This window comes from Vigna angularis, chromosome 2 (assembly GCF_016808095.1).
Source record: "Vigna angularis cultivar LongXiaoDou No.4 chromosome 2, ASM1680809v1, whole genome shotgun sequence".
NCBI classification, from domain to species: domain Eukaryota; kingdom Viridiplantae; phylum Streptophyta; class Magnoliopsida; order Fabales; family Fabaceae; genus Vigna; species Vigna angularis.
The window spans coordinates 48,637,433-48,658,002 of record NC_068971.1 but is presented as its reverse complement, the minus strand read 5'-3'; the positions used below and the strand labels follow the sequence as shown (position 1 = coordinate 48,658,002).

At 30.9% G+C, this 20,570-nt stretch overlaps 2 protein-coding genes across 2 annotated transcripts; one reads left to right on the top strand and one right to left on the bottom strand.

Moving 5' to 3' along the window:
* Window positions 1-2,708: 2,708 nt before the first annotated feature.
* On the bottom strand, window positions 2,709-3,991 carry LOC108328634 (auxin-responsive protein IAA20). The gene is made up of 4 exons (XM_017562525.2): window positions 3,703-3,991; window positions 3,408-3,610; window positions 3,148-3,247; window positions 2,709-3,052 (listed from the first exon to the last, which is right to left on the bottom strand). Exons 1-4 carry the CDS (start codon window positions 3,864-3,866, stop codon window positions 2,992-2,994), a joined length of 528 nt encoding a protein of 175 aa, XP_017418014.1. The 5' UTR covers window positions 3,867-3,991; the 3' UTR covers window positions 2,709-2,991.
* Window positions 3,992-15,783: 11,792 nt separating this feature from the next.
* LOC108327124 (transcription factor PHYTOCHROME INTERACTING FACTOR-LIKE 15) lies at window positions 15,784-18,664 on the top strand. The gene is made up of 6 exons (XM_017560861.2): window positions 15,784-16,246; window positions 16,347-17,208; window positions 17,304-17,399; window positions 17,556-17,621; window positions 17,904-17,969; window positions 18,080-18,664. The coding sequence occupies exons 1-6, from the start codon at window positions 16,188-16,190 to the stop codon at window positions 18,509-18,511; spliced, it is 1,581 nt and encodes a 526-aa protein (XP_017416350.1). The 5' UTR covers window positions 15,784-16,187; the 3' UTR covers window positions 18,512-18,664.
* The last annotated feature ends 1,906 nt before the right edge of the window (window positions 18,665-20,570 follow it).

The window sequence follows — 20,570 nt, the reverse complement described above, 5'->3', positions numbered from 1 at the left end:
TATCAATGGCAGATTCAGTGTTATCCAGTGTGGCGGAAAAAGAAACAGCAAGGGAGATTTGGGATGCCCTCATAAAATTATATGAGGTGAAGTCTCTCCATACAAGAATATTCGTGAAGAGGAAACTCTACACTCTCCGGATGAGTGAGTCCACAACGGTGACGGACCACATCAACCATCTGAACACCTTGTTTGCCCAACTATCAGCGGCTGATTTCAACATAGTTGAAAATGAACGCGCGGAGCTTCTACTGCAGAGTTTACCCGACTCGTATGATCAACTCATCATGAATATTACGAATAATAATATTGAAGGTAGTCTACACTTTGAGGATGTTGCCGGAGCAATTCTTGAAGAAGAATCCAGGCGAAGGAACAAAGAAGACATGCTGGAAAGTTCAAAGCAAACACAAGCTTTGGTGATGATGAAAGGAAAATCAACGAAATATGGGTCTAGTGGGAGTCAGTCCCATGATATATCTCAAAGTAAGAAGCATCTCAAATGCTACAATTGTGGTAAGAGGGGGCATGTCAAGAAAGAATGTTGGCATGGGAAGAGTGGAAGAAAGAACTCTGAGGCATCAACCTCACAAGGTTGTATGGCAAATACCTCAGAGGATGAAAATATTCTGTGAGAAAGAAGGGAGGTCTGGTAAGTCATAAAAGCTCAGAAGATCATGGCATATGCTTATGGGAGATACGTTGCAAAAGGCTAATGCAATGGTTACATCGACAAGTCAAGAAGAAGCGGTGTTGACGTGACATCGTACTTGGACAAATGTCAGAGTGAAGTTTGCAAGGCAGAACGTAATCTGTACCCGGGCTTAAACATAGATTGAGGTTTACTAGTTTGACTACCAGAAAAGAAAACACAAGAAGACTTGGTTCATTCTGATGTAAGGGAATCACCGGAGTTATTCCTAGGAGAAGCAAAGTTTATTCCAGGAGTTTGAGTGTATTACATCAAGAGGAAGTCAAATGTGTTGTTACCAGTTCAAGGAAACTAAAGCACAAGCTTGAAACTGGGGGAAAGAATTAAGTGCTTGGATATGCTAACAATGTGAAGGGGTATTGCCTGTGAGTTTCACCGTTCACAAGGTTATTGTTAAGCAAGAATAAAATGATGCTCCAACCAGAAGGCTTTGAAGAACAAGAAAACTTGGTTTGTAGGTTGAACAATGGCTAGGGAGTTTGATATGAAAGACTTGGAACCGACAAACAAGATTTTAGGGATGCAAATTTACCGAGACAGAAAAAGATAGGAAGATTTGGCTTTCTCAGAAGTAAAACTTACTGAAAGTCTTGCGGCGCTTCAACATGCAAGAGTGCAAGTCAATTTTACCCCATCTCCTATCAATTATCCTCAAGTATGAGTCCTAGCAATGAAGCGGAAAGGATGTAGAAGTCTCGAGTACCGTATGCATCAGTGGTGGACAACCTTGTAATTGCTATGATGTGTACAAGACCTAGACATTGCACAAGCAGTGGGAGTGGTTAGTAGGTTCGTAGCAAGTTTTGGTGGAGAGCAGTGAAATATTGATCGGGTGTTGCATTGCGTTTCGGAGATTCGATTCTACTGAAAGTTAACGAGCAACATGAAGGCAAAAAAATGGTGTGAAGATTTGATTAGTTTCATCAAAATCTTCAAGTGGGAGATTGTGAAGAATGAAGTCCCACATTGGTGGGAACTTCTAAAGTGGTATGGCAAGGTGGTTATAAAAGAAACCCCTTGCCCCCTTTGTAACACATCCCATTCTCTCATTTCTTCTCTCCTTTCTTAAATTCTCATAATTTTGAGAAGTTCCTTAGTGAAAGAGAGAGGTGCTGTAAATTTTTTTCAGTAGTATAAAATTTCCATTTTGTCTATCATCGGTATTTTTCTCTTCTCTATTTTAGTTGTGTGTGCTTGTGCTGTATGACTGATACCCAACAAATTTTTCCGTTAACCATTTTTCTTTAAGTTGGGATGCATTGTAAGATGAATGAGTTTACATGAACTTTAGTGCAATAAGAAAAAGAGGGAATAGGAATATTTAGAAAGTGGAATTCTGCCTCATGGAGAATTCGAATTTTGCATAAGGATACCTACGATGAAAAAAATTGAGTAAAGGAGTGCGTAACATGCACATTTGTATTTTGTGTTGGAATATAATGAATATTCTCTTATCCTTGGTATTTTTCCTTCGTGTACAGTGATGATATTTCTAAAAGAGCTGAGAGTGTTGTCATTTGCTGAGTTAATATCTTGTAAAAATCTAAATCGAGACAACATTCATTTTGTAGTGTCTGTACTCACTAGGAGAATTTTGCTTACATTTCCAATAGTGTTTTTAGCTTTAAGGTCATTACAATTTTTATGCTCAGCATTTCATATTTTGTACCAGTAAAAAATTATGTTACAACTCATACTGCGTGCGTAAGAGGTGTTAGTATTCTATAATGAAACTATGTTACTTTTGGAATCCCATTCCCTCCTGCGTGAATCCTTTCCCATAACCAGAAAATTTTCTACACTTTTTTTTTCTTTTGTTTAGTTAAATCTGCTGTACAAAGTGTTGATAATAGTAAGTGTTCAATGCATTTGCAATCTCAAACTACTTTTCAGATCTGCCCGCAATGTAACATTACTCTGTTTGCAGTCAAAAACCAGAAAGACTCTGGCATAGAGCATAGTTTCATTTACCCAACATATTAATATTACTATTTTTCTTTCATTTGGCGTCTGTCTTGAAAATTGAGGGAAAATGCTAATGGTGAATTAGAAATTGAGTTGTAGAAAGGAAACAAAAGTAGTAGCCCGGAAGGGATTAGAATGTACAACACTATTCTTTTCCATTATCTTCCAAGAAAGAGCAGAGTGAGCTATGCATATACATCTATCTGTGCATGCTTCGCTAATTAAAGTAAGATTTTCTAAAGTTTCTGATCAGCCACCACAGTAAGTCTCACTCTAGAGGACAAAATTGGAAATCTCCGCTAGTGTCTGCACACTTAACACCCGAATGTGTCTACCCTTGTGATCTTCAATCTCTTTACTGTGGATAAGAACATCCTACACCATCGAAACAACAAGCACATCAATACACAGAATGGAACACATAGTGATGCATTTGTTTCTCAGAGACAAAAAGGAATCTATCAACTTACTCCCAAGGAACATCTCCAACCATGACCAAATCCCCTTCTTCATCTTCGTATGTTAGTACATGGCATCTCTCGGGTTGCACTCCATTCATCTCTGTCCCCCCTGTTAACACTCGACAATATTTCACTGTTATTTCATACACTCTTTTCAACACATTCTTATAATCTATAAGTTAAAGAGGAACATTTATAATTTCATAATCTATAACAAATTATGAACTAAAAGTAAAACAAATTGAATAGATTAAGGGCAGCAGACTCACAAAGAATGGTAGTGTCGAACATGTGTTCAAGACTCTTCACTAACTCATAATAGCTTCCATGAGCAAGTATATTGAGTTTCCTTCCTATTGGAATGCCTTCCATGTAGACCTTCACAAAGAAGCTGCTATAGTCGTTGCAATCATTAGCTTCAGCCGCTTGCGAAATGTTCACAAGAGGGTGCTGTGGTTGTTGCCAATGCCCCCTACATCATCAAATCAACACACGAAATAATTAGTCTTCAACTAATGAAAGTTTCAGGATTTCAGCATACATAAATAGTACCATAACACAAACCTTGAAATAGAAGAACCACCATGGTGAGCGGCGGAAATGCTGAGTCCAAGACTAAGATCAGTGGGAAGCTCTTGTGTGAGAGAGGATGCAGTGGAAATGAGAAGGTGGTGGTGGTTGCTGCTACTGCTGATGGAAGAGGAAGAAGAATTAGAGTGTTTTCCCATTGTGGTATTAAGGAAGTAGCAAGACTATGATGATGATGACATACCAAGCCGCCACCTTAACGGCTTAAATAAACGAAGAAGAAAGAGAGGATGGTCCTATTCGTAGAATCAAGACTTCCTCTGCAGCAGAGCCACTTCCCACCCCACTTTTTCTTTTTTCCATGTAATTGCTTGCTAGACCTCAAATGTTGTCATGGTAGCCGACAGCTACACGTGTCAATAACAAAACTCCAACTTGGCATCTTCCATTGAGGTGTGTTTATTCCCTTCAATTTTTCACTATATATTTAGCTTCAACCCTCTACAGTCATAACCTCAATTAGTAGTAGAAACTTTAACAGACATTGGAGTTCTTAACAATTTAAAAATATTAATGAGAAGGTTAAAAATGAATTTAATGATTGATTAGTAGTGATTTAAATTAAAATTGTGATAGGGAGGGAAGGATATGGTAATGGTGAGTGTTATGTTAGAGGGAGTGAATTGATGGGGTTGGACAAGAGAACATCGATATCTGAAACCTTGTACATACATGTAATATCCGGTAATCAATGTTCAATGGATATAATCATCGTGTTGCGCATGAGTGACCTTGATTGGAGAGACAAAATATATAAAGGCATTGGAAGTGGTGATGCTACATAAACTGCTGTGTGTTCAGAAACATATTGATGTAGGTTCCTTGAAAGGTTCTGTGAACAGCAGAAAAACCATCAACAACACCACAACATACTTATGAAGAGAAGTTGTGCGCATTTATTACCCCTAACTTACTACCAGACAACCTTCCTCTCTTTTCTTTTTCAACCATTCAACTACACAACAAACAACCTTATTGCTACTATCATTTTCTTTCATGCAAAAAAGTTTTATCATCTTTCTAAATAATTCAAAATATTTACCCTTTCTCTGTCTTCAAACCTAGACTATGTATTATTTCTGAGACAACAGTTATTTACACCAATATTATAATAATTAACTTCCCCCTATATATGTTAGATCTCTTTTTTTAAATTTACATGTCTATTTTCACAACTCTTTTTAAATTATTCATTCTACTAACTATTTCATATTATAATATTGATTTACTTCACAATATTTTATAGCCAGTAAATAATATACAAGATAAAATTAAAGAGGTAAATTCTTTATGAAAATTGAAATTTTTTTTGGCATAATTATTTAATTGGATAGAAACCAATAATTATATAAGAATGATATGATGGGTACTAGTAATTTAACCATAATATTGAAAGAGTAATACAAAATACTCTTTCCGTTTTAGTTTTAAAAATATTTAAATTGAATAATGCTTTCAGCTTGTAATAAAATACTGTTTATTTTATTCTTAATTTGGTTTCAAATAAATTTTAACTTGCAGTAGATATATATATATATATATATTTATATATATATAACATATTTATTAAAATGGTAAACTTTTTTTAGTGCAATTATTTCAACAAATAATAAATTCTGATGTTATTAGCTAAATTAACTAGTTTATATTATAATTTATAAAATATACAAAATAGACATGAACATTTATGTAGACCTTTTGAATTTGAAAGCATGTATTAATCAATGCAAACATAAATATCAAATAAAAATATGTTAAAAATAATCTTAATTTATAAAAATACTAATATAATTTTTTTAATCTTTTCCTGAATAAGCTTATAAAGAAACTCATCGAAGAAAGTTATAACTATACTTGTTTTTCTTCTCTCATTCTTTTATATCTAATAAAATTTATTATTAAGGTCGTCATTGAATGATTATTTGATCAGTTTCTTATTTTATTTTCTTAACTAACACAAGACATATATAAAATAGCAAAGTAGTTTTTTTTGCCTCTGAAAGTTTTCAAAAGTAACATGTAAAAAACAATTGCTTTTATATTCAAATTTATGTTCTAATATTATGTCAGTCTAAATGAATTAAACTGGAGCTATTAAGAAACACTTTTAACTTGAATATTGCCTGTAAAAAATGTAATTTAGCCATGGTTATGAACTCTTAAAATTGGTGTTCCAAATAAGGTTTATATTCAGCAAATTGAATTATCACCTGAACTATTTATACTCCTAATTATTAGATCTTTGTTGACAGTTTATGACATTGAGCATGACCCTGAAATTACAATTTTTCTTTGTTTCTTCGTTGATATTTATTGTGTTTTTAAAAGAAATTGTATCAGTGCGGTAGACATGACTATAAATTGAAGGAAGGAAGCAATGAAGAAGAGAGGGAGCACAGTGACATTGGGAAAAAAGATGTTATCAATGAGAGGGAGCAAACCATAACAAAAAAGAATCAGAATGGTGGAACATTGTGACAAGTGTGAATCTCCTAATCACTTTTTAAAACGCTCAAATCATAATGCACTCCGGTATCGGGGACACAAAATCAACCTTATTTTTCTTTTGTTTAACCAAACCACCTACTGTTTCATATTATTCTTAGTTTCACCTCCATTCAACACCTCGCTCCCACGTGTCCAATGTAGTTTTTCTTTTCCCTTTCACATGGTGTTGGTTCATAGTTTTTAATGTTTCTTGACAAAGATAAAGAGGGAACAGCAATTAAGAACCAAAAGTTAAAGAGGGAACAACAGCTTGTATGCTTCTATCTAAAGAAACGGCCAATGCTAGCTAATAAATATTCAAACAGAAAACCAGAAAAACCTATTATTCAGAATCTCTTTAACACATTTATTAAAATGAAAAGAATAGGTTTAACACAAGTAAAAAGAATGAGGAGGAAAAGGTAAAATGTTCCCCGCCACCCCAACCGTAACTCTTAAGGTTGCTTTCATTAGCCATCAATCTGTCATTTGGTCTCCAACACTGTATTTGTGTTCAACCTTAGAAAAAAAAAAAAGCAGAGTGTAACCTACATTCCCCTTTTGTTCAATAGAGTTAGTAAATGTCTCACTAACACATTGGCAAGATCTTTTTGTATTGAACCGCTGTTTTTCTTTTTAATTTCTTTATATGTCTTTCTCTTTTTTTAAATCACCCTTTAATCTATACAAATTGAGTTCTATTTTGTGATAATTCCGTAGAAAATTAAAAAAAAATCTGTGCACATTTAAATTTATAATTTTTTTCTTATTTTTTAAGCTTTTTATAGAAAAGTTATAAACAAACTCTACAAATATTTGAAAATGTAATATGTATAAAGAAATGTGAAACTTATAGGGGTAATGTTCTCGTACCAATCAATAAAAATACTGTAATATGTATAAAAATAAATTGATACGTTATAATTTAACCAATAATCAACTAGTAAAAAAATTCGATCATCTTAACTACAAGATATTGTTAGACTAAAACCATTCAAGTTCTTATTCTCACTTACTTTTTACTGCACAAATTATATGCATTGGTTACAAAGTAATAATTACAACAATGTGATTGGCCTTAGATCATATTTTTGTAAATTTTAATCACTTCTTGTCAGGTCATATGTTTGACAATTTTTAATTCTTTCAATTTGATTGAAATAATTTGTGGGAAAAAGATTCCAAAATTCAATGATTTTAAACTCTTAAGCTTTTTTTTTATGTTTATAATGATTTAATATAGTATTGGGTTTGAGTTATCTTATATGTTATTTTTCATTTTCTTTATATAGTAAAAAGTTTAATAATTGGTACTTTGCAATAAGAATTCACATGTCCCACCTTTCTGTCTTTTATTCTGAAGGAGGTGTACTAAGAAATGAAAATTAAATTATGCAATCATAGAAAAAAAATGGTATATCTGTCCATATTCTAATGTTGATTTATGATTAGTGATTTTACTTCTTCTAATGAATGGAAAGATTGTTTTTTCAAAACTTTTATATGTTATAGGAGATTAACAGTTTCATGCTTAGATAAAACCCTATAAAAGTAAATTAACTAAAAATAGGATATATAATTGGGTTAAATATTTTTTAATTTCTAAAATATTTTTATTTTTTATTCTTAATAAATTTGTGAACCGTTTTGTTTCTTAAGTTTTTTCATTTGACTTCAAACTAATATGTGAAACTTTATTTTAGAAAATATATAAAAGAAAATTTTAAACAAATTTAAGGACCAATTAAAAGGTAAAAAATTGAGAGACATCAGAAAACAAAATATACTTTCAGGGACAAACATTTTATTAGATGAAAAAAAAAGTTAAATACATATTAGAAACCAATATCATATTCAAGTTTACATTTTGTTTATATTTTGTTAAAATATCAATTGTATTAGTTTTGTAGCTTGTCACTAAACTACATAATTTCGACGAAATCATCATTCTATTTTTTAATCAAATGTTTCATCCTTCATTTTACTACTACAAAAAATAGATCAATTTGGTCATATGGTTTATGTTTAACTACAAATAAATCAAACATTAAAAAACACATCACATATTTTTTTAAACAAAAAAAACTTTATTATGTCTTATTTTTAGTCATACTTATAAAGTTTGCTTGTTTATGATTACAACATTTACGTCAAATTACAAATGAATCAACATAAATTTATGTAAAATCATAAATGATCTATCATATATGAACTTTTAAAATGATAATGTGTAATTTTTTCTACCACTTTCTCTTTTAAAAAATTTAAATATGCGACTTTTTTCTTCTCCAATGATAATGAGTCTTAAGGTTCCATTAGTAACTAAAATAATTTATTTTTTAATCTTTTATGTGTAATTTCTCGTGATTATGTTTAATTACATTTATGTTATATATGAAGATGAGCGGATACATTAAAATCACAATTACTTTTAGGAAATTATATAATTAATGTCTCTTTTTATTGTTAATTTCTCATGTCGGTTGTAACCGTGTTTGTGGTGATTACTTCAAATGCATTAGAGTTTTTGTAAGTAAGTATATAATTGATGTATGTGTTCTATATCTTGTTTCTTGAATCTTACAGAAATGCATAAATATATATATTATAATTATTTCTTTCTCTATTATTGTGATTTGTATTTAATATAAGTAGAACAAAGTAATTACAATTATTATATTTTTTGTATTTCAAGTTTAACTTTTAAGTCAAAACCATTTTAAAATAAAACACGAAAAATTTTCATTGAGTATTTTAAATAATAGTATTTTAAATATTTATTTATAGCACTCTGACTTAAAACACATGTGTTCAATTTTTTTACGATAAAAAAAATTAATAAAATTATAAATATAATTATAAAAATAAATTCAAATAATTTTTATAATATTATTATTTTTTAGATAATTCTTTATTATAATAGTTATTTAAATTTAAAAAAGTAATTAAATTTTAGAAAAAAAACAAATGAAATTAAAAAAAATAGTTAAATTAAAAAAGTGGTGAATAAGAGAAAAATTAGTAAAATAATTATTTTAATTTTAAAAGATACTTAAAGATAAAATTGAAAGAAAAAAGAGTTTAACCTAAAAAAGAGATAGACAACCAATTATGTATGAAGTCCTCTGTGGATGCTGATCTTAATATGTTTTTAGGATAAAGTTTTACTGATACTGTTATGAAGCTTAATTGTCGTGTAAGATGCTTCAAAACTTGTAAACTATCATAAGATGTTAATATATATATATATATATATATATATATATATATATATATATATATATATATATATATTAATATTGATGGTGTAGTAAGAAATGAAAATAAAGACTTCATATTTTGGGCATAATGTCCTGAACAAAGATGACCCATTAAGTGGAGGGAATTCTTCCTGCACCTCCAAATTTTCTTCCTGCACGCCCAAAATTATAAAATTCCCACTTTTTTCTTATGATTTTTTTTTTTTTAAAATTTCATCTTTTTTCTTATTCTTCTTTTTACACTGCACCCATATCCTGGTACCAGAGGTGAGGGCCAGTGAATGAGGGAAAAGGAAAAGTAGGGTTAGCTTTTTACTTTCACTGAGGGAAAAACTTGGCACTTTGAAGTTCTTTGGGGTGCAAGAAAAAAAAGCTAAGAAAACATATATATATATATATATATATATATATATATATATATATATATATATATATATATATATATATATATATATATATATATATATATATATATATATATTAAAGGCAGACTTTACATGATAGTATTTCCTGATGTTAGATTATTGATCCATTTAATTATATAATTTATTAGGGCCCAGCACTTTTGATACCTAATCAATTTTATACCTACTTTATATTTATTATTTTACTTACAATCTCATTTTTTATTTCATTACAAATATAAAAAATTACTTTTTCACTGAGAAAATTATCTTAAAGTAATTTGTCAAAGTGAGACATTTGATATAAAAAAGGATTTCTTAATCTGTTAATCGAGAATGCTATTAAAATAAAACGAGTTTAAATCTAATTTATTTTTATGTATAGTGAAATTAAATATTAATGAATAATTTAATAAGATTAAATAATAAATGACAGTCTATCAGTCTGGTTGAAATAAATATCATAAAATATAAATTTAAATTCAAAACATCTTTATTAAAATAGTTAATAAAGATTATTTATCTAAAATATACGAGATATCCAATAAATAAAATGAGAAAGTAATTAATGACATACTAGTCTAATACAATACATATTATGAACAGTAGAAGTCATTCTACATTCTTTGTGAACTTAGAAAATTGATTAGAGACTTTGAAAATTTGATGAGATGATGAATGTAAAATTTGAGAAATGAGTCCTTTGAAAGTTTATACTAAGGTTTGAGTGTCCTTGCTGACATAGATTATGATGTACGCTGGAAACTTGGCTCATGCTTTTTAATTATTTTCCAACCTCTTGAATGGAATCCTATCTCAACTTTGATAACTACTTCATCAAACGTAGATACTAACAGAAAGGTGGAGAAAGAAAAGAATGATAGAAGTTTCTTTCACCTTAAACTTACTCTAATAGACTAACTCTTTTATACATTTCCTACTTCTACTTATAGAAACCTAACCATTTAACAGATTTACTAGCAAGATTTGCTTTCAACTAGCAAGGCCCACCTAATGATATTTATATATCTGAATGTAAACATTATTCCCAGTTTTAACTGTTTCTGCTCAACAAAACCATTTATCATCTTCACCACTGAGCTGTTTGGAACAACTTTGGACCACAATATTATTTCAAATTCCGTATTTCATCATTATAGTAGTTTTATGATAGAGGCTTCTTTTAGTTTCACTTTTTTTTTTCTTTTTATATTTGACTGGATAGACTTCCAGGTGTAAAGACTCTTTTCAAGTCAATAGAAAAAAAATAAGTGAACATATGAAAGTATAATAATTATGAGATCATCTAATAACATGTATTTATATATTTTATAGGTTTATGATTAACATGTTAATGAATTCTGTTACTATTAACTGATTATGTTTATATCATAAATAATATCATTTTTATAAATAATACATTTTCCTGATTCATATAAATTTCATACTTAAATTTTATGTTCATTGGACTATTTTAAGTCTATTAATTATAATAATATGAATTTCGATAAGTACAATTTCCTATTGTAAACTAAATCAAACGTTTTCGCTTTTGAGGTTAATTTTTTATGCAGTTTTATTTAAACTAGGTATCGATTCTGCCTTTTATTATTAGTTTTTTTTTTCTTTTTCCATAAAAGCTTCTTGTTTAATGGCAGATAGTGAGCTCCCTAAAGCAATTATGGTATTTGAGAAATAAAAAACCTTTTGAGTAGTTCCTAATTGTCCTTTTTTATATGTAGATGATTTGCTAAAGCTGCTAATAAAAATATTTGGCTTCAAGGACTGTTAATATACTGCAATATAGAAAATTTTTACAAATAAATAAAGAATGAGTTGAGCTGAATGTGAATAGGTGTTGATGGTCTCATACAACAAAGTGAAATATGAAATGTGATGGATCAATTGATGAATTAGAAAAGAAATGATGGGCTTGCTTGAATGTTACTTGACAAAGGTATCATTACCTTTTGCCTGGGCCCAAATATTTAGAAACAACAGAAACATATTTGAAGTTTAGCCTCAGTGGGTTGGATGAATGCTATGCTACAGAATAATCACAAAGATAATGAACACCCACCAATACTTCAAGGCTCATATGAACGGAGTAAGGACACCAAAAATTTAAGAAAATAATGCACCTAAGATTATCTATTTTTATCTTGTGAAAAAGGACATTTTAATGTTCGAATTAACTTAAAGGAAAGTGAGATAATAAATGGACAACAAATAAACTGAAATTTATAATTCAAATTCTCACATATTTATATTTTCCCTTATTCTATGTACATTCTTACTTTAGCCACTAATGGATTATCAGTGAGTTATTTCCATTATTTTTGCTGTTTGTCACTTAATAACATTACATGCTCGGTTTTCTCTAAAAATAACAGTTCTAAATGTAACTGCTAAAATTTAAGAAATGTTAGGATTTGGACTGTTTGCACTGCTTACATGTCTACCCATTTATTTTATTTCTTTGATTTGATTTTTTTTTTAAAATTTAGATAGGTTGTTATGTATGTGTAAAACTTAATCAAATTATATTTTAATAAATGTTTATAAAATAGAAATTTAATAAACACAACTATTAAAATTTACATTGTTATAAATTAGATAATGAATACAAAGTTTAATACAATTTGAAATTGTTTAGAAGTTTATCATATCAATTTATTTTAATGGATAATACGATATTTTAAAGCTTTAAATTTTCATTAATAAATAGCATATTTATAAAAATTTAAATATATATGAAATTTGATAGTTGACCTGAAGCTAATATACCAAATTTCAAATGCCTAATTAATTAAATTTAAATCGTATAGAAAAACCTATGAATGTATAATTTAACTAAGTTTTACACTTATAAATGAATCTGTATACTGTATTATATATAACTGATAATATATGGAAGTATTGATTAGAGCTAAAAAGAATCAAACATAATTATAAAAATATTTAGAAATAAGTAAGATTATATCGAAATCTTAAAAACTCAAAAAAAGTAAATTACTTAACCAATCTAGTTCTAATCAATTAAAACCTTACAAATTCATTATAAATAACATTGTTCAAAATATATATATATATATATATATATATATATATATATATATATTATCATCTAACACATATATCAGATTTGAATATGAGAATATATTTTTTTCAAACATACTCTTTTCTCAATATTATTGATATTTTAGACCTAATACATTTCAAATTACTTGAAAGTAAAATATGAACAAGATTAAAAAATATGAATAGAATTCTTATAAATATTTTGATTATGTAAGAATATATATATATATGGGTTTGTTAACGTGTGTACGCATCTTTTTCAGTTGATACATTTTAGTAATGTGTACCGGATTTTAGTGGACAAAAATACTCTTATATATCATGGATTCTAAGTTTTAAGGTTGGGTATTTTAATAATTTTCATTCTCAAAATTAAAAAAATTAAAAAAAAAACCCAAACACTTACTCACCTCCCTCATTCCTCTCAATCCTCTCTCTTTCATCTCTCTCACTCCAACCTTTTCTCTGTCATCCCTACTTTATCCCCAATTAAAAAAATCATAAACATTTGTCGTTAAACAATTTGCCTTTGTAAAGAGTTGAGTCATTGACATATTCACCTTCAGACAAAGGTTCATTCAAGATCTCTTCAATCTCACCATCTTCACTAACCTCTCTAATTTCATCATTAGCATATGTTGAATCATCATCTCTAAAAAAACTCTTCAGGCCAATTACCAGATGTCATTATGCTTGTGAAAATTAGATAAAATTATATATGACAAAAATTATAAAATGAAAACTCATTATAAAATCATTTTTTTTAAGAAATTGTTAAAAAACGAGTGTTTCTGATTTTTTCCAGGCCAATTACCAATTCCTTTGATGTCATTATGCTTGTGAAAATTAGATAAAATTAGATAAGACAAAAATTATAAAATGAAAACTCATTATAAAATCATTTTTTGTAAGAAATTATTTAACAACGAGTATTTTTTATTTTTTCCAGGTCAATTACCAATTCCTTCATGCTTGTGAAAATTAGATAAAATTAGATAAAACAAAAATTATAAAATGAAAACTTATTATAAAATTATTTTTTGTAAGATTGTTTAACAGCCAATGTTTCTGATTTTTTTCAGTTGGGCTACCATAAGATGACAGAGAAAATGTTGGAGTGAGAGAGATGAAAGGGAAAGGGTTGAGAGAAATGAGGGAGGTGAGTAAGGGTTTGATGTTTTTTTTTTAGTTTTGAGAATGAAAATTATTAAAATACCCTTAATCTTAAAACTTAGAATTCATAATATACAAGGTATTTTTGTCTACTAAAATCCGGTATATTTTGCTAAAATGTACTAACTGAACGTTAGCAAACCATATATATATATATATATATATATATATATATATATATATATATTTGTTTAAAAATAAGTTAAACCAGGTTATATAAAAGATAAACCTTTCAAAATATCCTACACAACATAATATATCCAAAGGCAAAAGTTAAATGATGTAAATTACATCCAAACAACTATGATAGAGAGATACGACAGACATATTATTATTATTATTGAAACCTTATTATAGTAAAAAATAATATTTTAGAATTTTTTTTTCCGAAAATGAGTTTAGTATAAACTAAATCAAATTCCTGGAAAAAATTGGACAGCGGTGGACAATAATAGATATAATGGTCATCTTGAATATTTTGTTTGCAACTGAGCAAAACAATGGCATAGTTATTATATATATATATATATATATATATATGCATAAATAATTTATGTTTTTATATTTAAATTTTTTATTTTGGTTCATTAGAAATTATGAAAAGTGAAAGTAGAGGCATATGATTAGATAGTATTTATCTATTAGAATAAATTTTGATTTAAAAATTTGATTGGTGAAGGTGTGCAATAATTTGAAGAAAAATTGGAGAAGCGTGTTGTGGAAATATGATATGTGCGAGGACAAGTGTATTATGTTATCCTCACGCCCGTAGAGTGTTATGGTGTCGGGAACTGTGACTGTTGTTTGGGGGTGTGTGGTGTGGTGGCTGTGTATGTTAAAATTCCAAGTATCGATATTGATGAACGCGAAAAGTACCGACAAGAGTACACGGTGGCACGTGAATTGAATGTGAGTTTCACGTGAAAGTGGGAGACCCACTCGCAGATTTTCTCAATACCTATTGAAAGATGAGACATGATGCATGAGGGAGGGTGTGCCTATGTGTGAACCCACTGGTCCCTCCACTTACATCCTCATGGTTCAGCCTCTTCCAACATCACAACCTTAGATTCCTTTTCTTCTTATTATCATCTACACGTCTCCCTCACTATCTCTCCTTTGATTTTCCTAAATAAAATCCCCAACTAACCATGTCGGGAACCTCTGCATCTTATCCTTAATCCCATTACATCTATTACTCTTTCATCTCTTTCCTTAATTATTAAGAAATAATAATAACCTCAGTTAAAAAAAAACAACATTCTTTAACCAGATTCTCTTCATCTCATGTAAATTCTTCAAATCCTTTTGATATGAAGAATTTGAGACAAGAACGAAAAAGCAAAAACAGAAACATCTGGTTTCATCGGCCGAGAATATATTCAAGATAACTTGTCTGTGCATGCGTGATTCAGTTTGTTTAAAAAAGAAACAAAACAAACAATATAAAGATAGAAATAATGTATATGTTTATTTAAATATCTCCTTTTGATTTGGGAACATGGTGTGTCCTTATGTTTGATATATCACATATCATTAGGAAAATGTGGAATAAAAATGTGGGGAGTTAGGAAAGGAGGAGAGATGACGCTGGTCCAATTCGCTTGTTTGATACCTAACCAGTTTCATAAGATGACAAAACAGAACTGCATGAAATTTGTGGTCACCTTTGAGAGAATCCACCCACTTTTTTATTTTTTATTTCGCTGAGTACTAGGAATTAAACTGGGAAATGACTTGTATGCCATTCCAATCAATACCACATTGAGTAGTACGTAGTATTTATTACCAATTCCCTCCTAGCAGAGCCATACATTACATTCATTCCCTCACATCCCAACATTTTCCACCGTACAACAAACCACTGCAATCCATTATTTCAGCACTACTTCTCATCAACACCTATAGAGTTCGTCCTTGCACACCGCCAATTCCTCGTCACAACTTAATTTCAATTTGTTGCCTTCGTCAACTCATGTGCAACCCAGAAACAACATAGCATCAAATTCAAGCAAGGAATCTCAATTTTTTATCCCAGTTAATTTCATTCAATCAAATGATTCAGGATATGCCTGACTCCACCCGCTCCGCTATGACAAGAAGCTCCTACTCCTTGTAAGTGTTAATTAATCTGGATATCATATGGCTCATATCATAATATCCTTTCTATTTATTCCTCGTTTAGTTTTAATCAAAGTGAGTGATTTTGTTTCAGTTACGACAATGATTTCCTTGAGCTGGTGTGGGAAAATGGTGAGGTTGTTGCACGAGGAGGTTCATCAAATAAATCACCCAGCATAAAAAGAACAAGGTTGAACCCTTTATACTCACTTGAAGATCACCTTTCCCCTCTAAAGGAATCTGACATGAGCTCTTCGTATCAAAGCAATGCTCAAGATTCCTGTCATTCCAGCCAAAACAAGAATTCCTGCAAGCTTAACGAGGAATTTGAAAACTTATTAAGACCGGCAAAGGACTCTAAGCCCGTTACCCCAGGACATGGTCTCTTACAACAGTGTTCACCTTCAACTCCTCTCAAGAAACAAAGAACTGATTCAACTCAGACACCACCACCACCACCACCGAACACACGGCACATGGGGTTTGATCAAACAACAGCTAAAGTGAACTTCTCCAATTTTTCGATACCTGCAGTCTTTCTCAAATCCAGTACTTGTCATGGAAGCAGTACAACTCAGCAGACAAAACATTATTCATATCCAGCGAGAATGGAGGAGATTGAAGCGCGTAAGGTTGAGAAATCAACTAAGGAATCACAAGGGTTTCAAAAGCAAACATCCTTAACCGTTGAAAGAAGTGCAAAACCACCCCCACCCCTTGATGAGCACTCTGAAGCTATTGGTCTGGGAATTCACAGACACCAAGGTCAACTGCGTTATGACCAAACCTCAGCCTCAGAAGCACTTAGAGCGAAGGAAAAAGCTTATAATAATAATAACACTGTCTGTAAAGAACCGTTCCTAGCTTCTTCTGTGTGCTCTCTTGGAGCTTCAAACGACCCAAACGTTGGTATCAGGAAAAATGAGGACACCGATGACTCAACATATTTAAGTGATGTAAGTGGAAACCTGGGCTATGTTTTTACCTTCTTTATCCCTTCGTGTTAGTTACCGTCAGTCTCATGGAACATGGATCAATTTGTTTGATGCAGAATGACGAAGAGCCTGAAAATAGGGTAAAGCAAGATAGGGAGGGAAACAGACTCAAGAGAAGCAGAAACACTGAGGTTCATAACTTATCTGAAAAGGTGAGGAAAAAGTTTAGCATATGGTAAAGTAGATCCCATGAAATAAAATACACCTTAAAATATATATGTTCACAAAAAATAAATAAATAACAGATCAAGAGCTTGTATATCTATAAATTAATTCCATGTATCTGACCGCTGTGGATATTTTTGCAGAAGCGTAGAGAAAAAATCAACAAGAAGATGCGTACATTGAAAGAGCTCATACCAAATTGCAATAAGGTACGTCTGAGTGAGTACGAGTGCATTCAAGACAAGAAACTACTGTACATAGTTCATAATCATTTTGATCTTTACTAATTTAATTTTATATGATATATAGTTCTATATCATTAATTGTTTTTCATAAATTAAGAAATTAAACTACATATATCACAGATTTACTAGGACATAATACATACCTGGTAATCTCAGACTTAACTTTCTCATCAAGTGTGCTAATCTTTACAAGCAAGAACTTCTCGCCCTTGTTTTCTCTAAGTTTTGCCTTGTACATCTCTCTAGGTGGACAAAGCATCAATGCTTGACGATGCCATCGAGTATCTGAAGACTCTAAAGCTTCAGTTACAGGTAAAATTTGAAGTCTATTTGTGTTGTATTGGAGACTTGGCCTTGATTTACAGATATAGGAATTTGAAGGAAAGTATAAAGCTTAGAGTTATGTATGTGAAATGATGCAGATAATGTCAATGGGAAGTGGATTATGGCCACTTATGATGCTACCTGCTGCGGCAGCGCCTCACATGAATGGACCACATTTATCACAGTTGGTGGGAGCTGGAATGGGATTCAGGCCACCAGAGCTTCCTGTTCCACCACTATCAGCTATCACAGACTCCAGACTTCATCAGATGTTTGGTTTCCCCAACCAAATACCAACCATGCCAATGCCTCACGCACCTTTCTTCCCCGTCATCGGAAATTCTCCCACACAACCACACTTGGCCGCCACCACCGCACCTACACAACATCTTGCTAAATCTGCTGCATCTCTTCAGGTCTCACTCCCCACCAACTTGGTCCCTCTGGAAAATGCAACAAATCAACTGCAGAATCCAGTGTCCTTTCATCCCCACGGCATCAGTACTCCTTTCATTTTTCCACAAAAGTAGAGGTAAATGTACAGGGAGGGAAGTAGAGAGTGATGAAATTAAGAAATTAGATTAGAGAAGTTCATAGGAGGCCGGTGTAGAATTTCGTTTACCGTTTTTAAAAATACACTGTACATTTTTCTCATCCCAGAATATCAGTTGCAGAATCTGACATTTCACAGTTTCGTGCGTGCTTTCAGCCTTGTACTTTACTGGTGTTTTTTCCCGTGCAATACACGAGATTAAACACATATAGTTCAAGTATCTTTTTTGGAAGCCCGGGAAAATGATAAAAAAGAAACATTAATGTCAAAGAAATAAAAAAAAATGTAACATATTTCTTGAACAATTCAGTATAAAGAATAGAACAATGGAGACAGAAAGTAGTAAAACGTGTTTTGCATACCTTGTTTTGTAAGGAGATGGTATCATGTACCAAACTTCCCTGTGATTTGTCCGGCGATCATATCTTCTGGATTCTCTATAACTTAAGTTAGCAAATTGAAACATAGAGTGTGTCAATAACAATTAGGATGACAAAAACGGATTGGGTTCGACAGATCGATCGTCAACTGGTGAGAAGATAGGGGGATCAGATCAGGATATTGAACCTGTCAACCTGTATCAATCCGGTCGCTACTTCTGTGATGGCTTTTTCTGTGGGTGCTTCTTTTTCTTCAACACCATCGATGTCAAGATTATCCTCCTTTATCTCTAGTTGAAGTTCCATGCAATATTCATTCAATTCCTCGTTATTAATTTTGTAAGTAGCAATTATGATTTGGTCCTCTTCTTCATTCATGTCATCGTTATCAGATCCTTCACTGGAGGATTTAGATCCGTCGTCCTCATCACTATAGTAAACTCGGAGATTATTAACTCTTCAGTCACTTCATAACTTGTATCTGATGATTGATCGGCTTCAGCCAAGTTTTCTGATTTAGAACTTGACAATGCCACAACATTCTCACGTTTGGGCCAGGTTATCAGGGATCGAGTTCTTTGTTTGCTATTCATCACAACCTTTAGGTATAAAGAAAGACAATTATTATGAGTAATTCGTATGAAATATGAATGGTTCAAATACGGTTCCCTCTTATACAACAGTAATTAAGTAATTAAGTTGCTCTAATGTGAGGTTTTATTTTCTTACTGAAAATGCATGATTCAGCCATTAATATTAACAGCCTACACAATAACATATTTGTCAAAACCATGTAATGTTGAAAAAACTAATTTGAACACTCGTAATGAAATCCTAAACAGAAGAAGCTGACAATGTAGGCACCATGTCATGACTATTTATAATGGAATATCATTAGTTTGTTTGCTTCAGCTTTTTATTTGGCTATCTTTTTTAGAGTTTCGAAAGACAAAAATGATTAGTTTTCTTAAGAAAATAGACGGGACAAACGAGCTGGTCTATTAGTTCGTCACGAGATAGGATGGATTATATTTTCTGAAAATAGACTGATCCGTCCTGATACATTTTCAATGAGTCCAAAATAGATAAGGTTCAAATGGCTTAACACCTGTCTTACAACTCTTACCAATAATAAGCGTGATATTCAATTTTTGCAAATTTTTGGTTCTTTGTGTTATGCTACAACTTTAATTGTATAACAAACTACTAAACTGTAACCTAATAACAAAATGATATCAATCCTTTATATCTAATAACAGTCTTGTTCATGACTAGTTAATGTCGAATTTTCTGGTATTTTTATAAAAACCTCACAATACATTTGGAGTTAATTTATTTTGTTCAACAAATTTCTTTTTATATTTTTAAATTTTTTATATATGTTTAAAAAAGCATCAACTTTATTTTTCAAAAGTTTCTCCTCACTTTTATATATATACACACACACTTATGTAGCGTATTCATGATACTTTTTTTGTTTATTTGTTTTTGGTTTATTATGTGTACCGTATGATCATCAGATCAATCACAAACTAGATAGTCAACCGTTAGTCAAATATCTCAAGGAATTCTTTTGCGATCAGACGACCATAAAATCGGACCGAACAGACAACTGACATAATATTAGTGTTAATGCCGAACAACTTAAGATAAAAT

Bases quoted from the DNA above. Each gene is read 5' to 3' on its own strand.
- LOC108328634 (XM_017562525.2), bottom strand. From the start codon at position 3,866: ATGGGAAAACACTCTAATTCTTCTTCCTCTTCCATCAGCAGTAGCAGC. The intron at 3,248-3,407 runs GTGAGTCTGCTG...GAGTGTTAACAG, and splicing joins GTTCGACACTACCATTCTTT to GGGGGACAGAGATGAATGGA. The intron at 3,053-3,147 runs GTAAGTTGATAG...TCGATGGTGTAG, and splicing joins GTTGGAGATGTTCCTTGGGA to GATGTTCTTATCCACAGTAA.
- LOC108327124 (XM_017560861.2), top strand. From the start codon at position 16,188: ATGATTCAGGATATGCCTGACTCCACCCGCTCCGCTATGACAAGAAGC. The intron at 16,247-16,346 runs GTAAGTGTTAAT...ATTTTGTTTCAG, and splicing joins ACAAGAAGCTCCTACTCCTT to TTACGACAATGATTTCCTTG. The intron at 17,400-17,555 runs GTGAGGAAAAAG...ATATTTTTGCAG, and splicing joins TTCATAACTTATCTGAAAAG to AAGCGTAGAGAAAAAATCAA.